The sequence below is a fragment of the Microtus ochrogaster genome, chromosome 5 (genome assembly GCF_000317375.1).
Source record: "Microtus ochrogaster isolate Prairie Vole_2 chromosome 5, MicOch1.0, whole genome shotgun sequence".
Classification (NCBI taxonomy): domain Eukaryota; kingdom Metazoa; phylum Chordata; class Mammalia; order Rodentia; family Cricetidae; genus Microtus; species Microtus ochrogaster.
The window spans coordinates 15,453,419-15,460,349 of record NC_022012.1 but is presented as its reverse complement, the minus strand read 5'-3'; the positions used below and the strand labels follow the sequence as shown (position 1 = coordinate 15,460,349).

The following is a 6,931-nucleotide window of genomic DNA, read 5'->3' as shown; positions in this document are numbered from 1 at the left end:
CTGGTCTCGAACTCACAGAGATCCGCCTGCCTCTGCCTCCCGAGTGCTGGGATTAAAGGCGTTAAATGATTTCTATAAAAACTGAGAGTGAGCTTTTTGGGAGTCCACCCCAATCCCTCCAAGGTTTCCCATAATACAAACATGGAGGGGCAAATGACCCAACTCACTGAAGGCCATCCAGGTCTGCCGCAAGTGCAGGTACACTCGGAGGTCCGTCTGGAAGCCAAGGTCCACCAAGGAGATGTCCGAGCCCGCCTCTCCCCTCAGTCTTGAGTACTCCATATAGCAGTGAAATATTCCTGCAGATAGCCACAACCCAGATAGTAATTTTCTTTTTTGTTTATTTTTTAAGACAGGGTCTCACTAGGTAGCCCTAGCTGGCCTGGAACTTACTATAAGACTGGGCTCTCATAGGGCTGGAGAGATGGCTCAGAGGTTAAGAGCACTGACTGTTCTACCAAAGGTCCTGAGTTCAATTCCCAGCAACCACATGATGGCTCACACCATCTGTTTTTTTTTGGGTTTTTTTTTTGTTTGTTTGTTTTTGTTTTTTTGAGACAGGGTTTCTCTGTAGCTTTGGAGCCTGTCCTGGAACTCCCTTTGTAGACCAGGCTGGCTTCGAACTCACAGAGATCTGCCTGCCTCTGCCTCCCGAGTGCTGGAATGGCTCACACCATCTGTAATGAGATCTAGTGCCCTCTTCTGTATGCATGTATGCATGCAGGCAGGAAACTAAATATAATAAACAAATATAGTCTTAAAAAAAAAAAAAGACCAGGCTCTCGCTTGATAAATGGGTGAATGAATGGGTATTAGGATGCTCCCCACCTGATGACAACCTGAAGCCATCGAGGTGCGGCACACCCCTTTAAAGTCAGTAGTTGGGAGGCAGAGGAAAGATACAGTTCTAGGCCAGCCAGGGCTATATACACTGAGTATATTTAAATAAAAATCAGGTTAAATTATCAACAACAGTTCGGACCATAGTTAACATGAACAACTTTTGTCTTTTGTTTTTTGAGACTATGTGGCAGGATCTATATTCAAAGTTATGATCCTCTTCACTTTGCCTCCCTTGGCAGAGGATAATAGGTATGTACCACCATGCTAACACAAGTGTTTCAGTATCTGGACCTTCAGATTGAGTTCCAAGGGAAAATATCAGAATAAGGGCCAGCAATGGCTCAGTGATTAAAGGCACCTGCTGCCAAGCCTGATGACCTAAATTCAATCCCTGGTACCCACAAAGTAAAAGGAGAGAAACCACTTTTGCAACTTGTCCTCTGATGTCTATATACACAGCGTGGTACACGTGTATGCACACACATATGTGTGTACACAGACACACACAATAAGTGAACATAATACAAAAATACAGAAGAAATGACGGGCAGTGTGGCACACGCCTTTAATTTCAGCATTCAGAAGGCAGAGGCAGGTGGATCTCTGAATTTGAGGACAGCCTGGTTTCCACAGTGAGTTTGAGGCCAAGGCTACACAGAGAAACCCTGTCTCGAAATCCCCCAAAACAAACAAACATAAAAGAAGAAAACTCAATCAGAACAAGGGCCACTGGTTTGCACACTAGGCCTCTGCCCTGCACAGGCCTCCTCTGATATCATCACATGCTACCACATCACTGCCTTCTCACTGAGTCTCCAAGTAGGAAACATTAATTATTCCCATTAGATCGTGGAAGTAATTGTGCACAGGGAGGCTTAGTCATGTGCCTGAGGACAGAGCTAGGAAGCAGCGAAGCTGGGATTTGAATCCAGCATCCTGGCACCACAGGACACAAGCCTACTTGCTAGCCTAAGCAGATGTCTTCATTACTGTCTTTTGTTGTAGACTGCAATATCAAACTGAGACCTGGTTCTCCAAGTTCAGAGGAACTGTGGTAGGGGCCTTGCGTGTGCTAGCATTGTAACAATGAGCCAGGATGCCAGCCTCTCACTGGAGGATTCTCTGCTGGTGTTCTATTACTAAGCTAAGCCCTCAGCCCCTCACTGGGGGACTTTAGGCAGGGGGTCTACCACTGGGTCTCACACCAGCCCCTCACTGGAGGGAAAGAGGCAGCGCCTGAGAAAACAAGCCTAGCCTCAGCTAGTTAGATCTCATCCATTGCCTCTTGATGGGCTCTGGCTGCTTCAAAGCGTCTACAACAGTAGTGTGAACAGCTTCACAAACATGCCAGTTAAGCAGTGGAAAACATCTGAAGGCTTTAGATGACACTTTTGATGAGATGTCACCAGGGCAAATGACATTGGCATGTTGCAGACCTTAAGCAGGGAAGAACCTAGGAGGAAGGGGAAGACGTACCATAGCCAAGTACCAGGATCACCATGACAATCATCACCCAGACCATAATGCCTGCCAGGAACCGTAGCAGGATGATGAACAGGAGACTCAGCACCATGGCAATGACCAAACCTCTGGGGATAAGACAGGAGCATGAGTGACAGTGTCCTTAGGCTCACAGATGTGGTAGCCAGGGGACAGCCACCTTCCTTCCAACTCACATTACAATCCAGTACCAGGATACAGTGTAATCTTCAAATATCTGCATGGCCAGCTGCCGGGCCTCTAGAACCATGTTGGCCTTCCTATGGGCGGAAGAGATTCAGATCATACCCAGAGAAGGCCAGCTCCAGTCCCACCCACCCCGGGAAATCCACAGAGGACTGCCTTCTCACTTGGCGCCCTCCACTAGCTCCGTGATGTTCTTCCTGGTGCCATTTCCGTCCTCATAGGTTGTCTCGTTGCCCACCATGAGGACCCCTTTGTTGGCGTGGATGGCCGGGAAGCACCGCTGGGCCACTGTGGGACCATAGAGACTATCAGATGAGCCCGTACAGATTCGCTGTTCCTGTGGGATCCCCAATACTCACAAGGTTTGCTGGGGGTGATAACCGCTGGACAGTCCCCATCGCGGAGCACCTCAGCCAGCCCCTGCAGAGAGAGTGGGAAAAAGTGAATCCCTGAGCAGGGCGACTTCCCATTCCCCTCCCATCTTCCCCTCTCTGGGCTGGCGCTGAAGGGGTTTTTCTGCTCACTTTATTGTTCTGGAAGCCAGGCACGCAGAACTGCTTGTAATAGTCAAAGTCTGGGGAGGTGCGTGCTTTCAGAAAGGTGAGATAGCGATCCGGGCACTGCTTCACACAGATCTGGGGGGGTGGAATGAAGGGGGTGTGGAATCAGGACACGGGGACCCAACAACAGAGGTACCCCGATGTTTGTGAGGAGAGCGCTGTGGGAAGAGGTGGAACATGTTACCTGAGGGGTGGGACACTGAAATTCCAGCAGGACCAGGGGGCTGGCACACTTGACGATGTTGAAGTAAAACAAGAAGGGCTTGTTCCTGGGGTTGGAGGGGGTGAATGGAGTTGGTCAAGACTTCTCACCTACTGGGCCCAGAGAGGGCTCAGAGGGTGACAGCACCTGACGTCAACCTTGCCAACCTGAGTTCCATCTCTGGGAACCACATGATGGAAGGAAAGTACAAATTCTCTGCCCTCCACATGGTGGTGTAGTTTAGTGCATGCACACAAATAATAAACTCACGCATTTTTTGTTCCCTTCTGCCCACAGAACTCGCCCCGGCTATCAGTAGGGTAGATCACCTTCCGAGGGTCTCCATGGGTCCAGGCTGTGGAGAGACCCAGGGACATTGAGGCTCTGTCACTTCATAGCCACAGTACCACCCTGTGCCCCAGAGCCTGTGCCGGCCCCTCCCCCCCGGAGAAGCCCAAGTCCTCTCCCTTCCCGAGCTCACCTATGATGCCCACAGCCACATAGCCCACAATGGCCAGGAAGAGCAGCACACAGCAAATGACATCTGTGCAGCCCCTGGGGAGCAGAGCAGCATCAGTGCACATGACCTTAGACACACCCCTTTTTATGAGAAATCTGAAATGTGGGCTAAGAAGCATGTGCCTTTTTTTTTCTTTTTTGAAAAGGGGTCTCAACGGGCGGTGATAGTGCATGCCTTTAATCCCAGCACTCGGGAGGCAGAGGCAGAGGCAGGCGGTTCTCTGAGTTTGAGGCCAGCCTGGTCTACAGAGAGTTCCAGGACAGCCAAGGCTACACAGAGAAACCCTGTCTCAAAAAAACAAAACAAAACAAAAACCAAAAAGAAAAAAGGGGCTCACCATGTAGCCTGGCTGGCCTAAAACTTGTTATGTAGACCAGACTGGCCTCAAACTCACAGAGCTCCACCTATCTCTGCCTCCTGAGTGCTGCTGGCTGGCCTACATGCATTTAAAAATTTTTTACTTTTACTTATGTTTATGGGTGTCTTACCTGCATAGTATGTCTGTGAGCCATGTATGCGCCTAGTGCCCATGGACTCCAGAAGAGGGCGTCAGGTCCCCTGAATGTCATGTAGTGTTGGGAATTGAATCTTGAGTCCTCTGAAAGAGCAACCAGTGCTCTCAAAGGCTGAGCCATCTCTCCAGTCCCAAGTCATTGCATTGTACCGCTTTTACATTTCCTGATTGTGTGTGTGTGTGCACGAGTGTGTGTGTGTGTAGGAGGACAACTTTGGGAGCTGGTTCTCTCTTTCTACCATGTGGGTGCCAGGGGCAGATCATCAGGTTTGGGGGTAGGCAGCTGTTTTTAGCCATTCCTCCAAGACTTATTTTTACTTTATGTGTAAGAGTGCCTGCTTGCATGCATGGGTGTGCATCACATGTGTGCCTCGTGTAAAGGCCAGAAGAATGTACTAGATAGATCCCCAGAAACTATGCGGGTGCTGGGAACAAATCCTGGTCATCTAGAATTGGAACAAATGTTCTTAACTACTGAGCTGTCTCTCTGGCCCTACATTTTTTGTGTGTATGTCTATGTACCTGTGCACAGGCAGAAGCCAAAACCGTGCACTGGAGTTACAGGTTATCTGTGAGATACCTGGCTTGCTATGTCGGAGCTGAGACCCAAACTCCAGTACTTATCATTGGACAAGTGCTCTTAACTGCTGAGCCATCTCTCCACACTTCTTAATCCATCACACTTTAAAAAGAAATTCATCCAGCTGAGTGTGGTGGCACCAACCTCTAACCCCAGCACTTGGAAGACAGAGGGAGGCAGACCTCTGTGAGTTCAAGGCCAGTTTGGTCTAGTGTGAGTTCCAGGACAGTCAGGAACTACACTGAGAAACCCTGTCTCAAAAACCCAACTCACCCAAAAAAGCAAAACAAAACAAACAAAAGGTACTGTTACCCTTCCAGGGGATGCAGGCTCAATTCTCAGCATCTATATGGTGGTTCACAACCATCGGTAACTCTAGTTCCAGGGGATCTAATGTCCTTTTCTGGTCTCAGTGGATAGCAGGCATGCATATGATATATATACATACAAGCAGGCAAGCACACATATAAAAATCAATAAAACAAACCCATTTAAAATTTTGAGAAAGAATCTCTGAAAGTCACCAGGGCAGGCCTGGAACTAACTTTCTTTCTTTCTTTCTTTCTTTCTTTCTTTCTTTCTTTCTTTCTTTCTTTCTTTCTCTTTTTCTTTTCTTTCTTTTTCTTTCTTTCTTCTCTCTCTCTCTCTCTGTCTCTGTCTCTGTCTCTCTCTCTCTCTCCTTCTTTCTTTCTTGTAATAGTCATTAGCCAGATAGTGGTGGCACACATCTTTAATCTCAGCACTCGGGAGGCAGAGACCTGTGGATCTCTCTGAGTTAGAGACGCCTAGTCTACAGAGCTAGTTCCAGGGCAGCTAGAACTGTTTACAGAAAAACCCTGTCTTGAAAAACAAAACAAAAAGGAAAAGGAAATGAAATAATAACCACGAATAAAAAGAGAGTGGCTAAAGAGGTAGCTCGAGGTTCAAGAGTGCTGGGTTTGTTTCCCAGCACCGACCTGGAGACTCCCAGTCCCAGGGGATCCAATCCCTTATTCTGGCCTCCTTGGATACCAAGCAGGCACACAAACCAGACATAAATGCAGGCAAGACAACCATATAGTTCCAGGAGATCTGAACCCTCTTTCAACACATACACACATGCAGACAAAACATTCATACACAAAAAATTAAATCTAAAGTAATTTTAAGTAAAAGTTGGGCATAGCAGTACATGCCTTTAACCCAGAACTCTGACAGGGTTTCACTGTGTAGCCCTAGCTGTCCTGGAAATCACTCTGCAGACCAGGCTCAGGACTCTTTTTTTTTGGTTTTTTTCGAGACAGGGTTTCTCGATGGCTTTGAAGCCTGTCCTGGAACTAGCTCTGTAGACCAGGCTGGTCTCAAACTCACAGAGACACAGAGATCCGCCTGCCTCTGCCTCCCGAGTGCTGGGATTAAAGGCGTGCGCCACCACTGCCCGGCCTGGACTCTCTTTTTAAAATAATACTTGTATTAATAATTTGAGAATTCCATGCAATATATTATGAATGTATTAATCTCCTCCCCAAGCCTTCAACTTCTGATCCTCTTGCCTCCCAAGTAGGTGGAATCACAGGACTGCGAAGCCACATCCAGCTCAAATAAAATGTTACGTGTAGAAGGCTCATGCAGGGACAGGTAGATGGATGGATGGATCTCTGTGAGTTCAAGGCTAGCCTAGTCTACATAGAGGGTTCTATGACAGCCAGGGCTACAAAGACCCTGTCTCAAAAACAAAACTACAAAACTAAACAAACAAAAAGTAGGAGTGAAAATGTCACCCACTGGTAGAGCCACTGTTTAGTACTGAGGCAGAGAGGGAGAGAAGCCAGAGTGATGGCCCAGCAGGACAATTGTTTTGGATCCTTGGGACCCCATGATAGGAGAAAGCCAACTCCTGCAAGTTGTCCTCTGACCTCCACACTGCACAGTGACAAATACATACCACAGCCATACACACCAGCATATATACCCATACACACCAGCATACACACCCATACACACCAGCATATATACCCATACACGCCAGCATACACACCTATACACA

At 47.9% G+C, this 6,931-nt stretch overlaps 1 protein-coding gene across 3 annotated transcripts in view; it reads right to left on the bottom strand.

Moving 5' to 3' along the window:
* Positions 1 to 6,931, bottom strand: part of Slc44a2 (solute carrier family 44 member 2) — a 33,531-nt gene that overhangs the window by 10,423 nt on the left and 16,177 nt on the right. For all 3 annotated transcript variants that reach the window (XM_013346293.2, XM_005346892.2, XM_013346292.2), the window contains exons 3-11: positions 3,773 to 3,846; positions 3,562 to 3,646; positions 3,274 to 3,358; positions 3,054 to 3,164; positions 2,889 to 2,949; positions 2,694 to 2,817; positions 2,520 to 2,603; positions 2,320 to 2,432; positions 168 to 299 (exon numbers count right to left, since the gene is read on the bottom strand). In XM_013346293.2, coding sequence (XP_013201747.1) covers positions 168 to 299; positions 2,320 to 2,432; positions 2,520 to 2,603; positions 2,694 to 2,817; positions 2,889 to 2,949; positions 3,054 to 3,164; positions 3,274 to 3,358; positions 3,562 to 3,646; positions 3,773 to 3,846 — 869 coding nt within the window. The remainder of the gene's footprint in view (positions 1 to 167; positions 300 to 2,319; positions 2,433 to 2,519; positions 2,604 to 2,693; positions 2,818 to 2,888; positions 2,950 to 3,053; positions 3,165 to 3,273; positions 3,359 to 3,561; positions 3,647 to 3,772; positions 3,847 to 6,931) is intronic.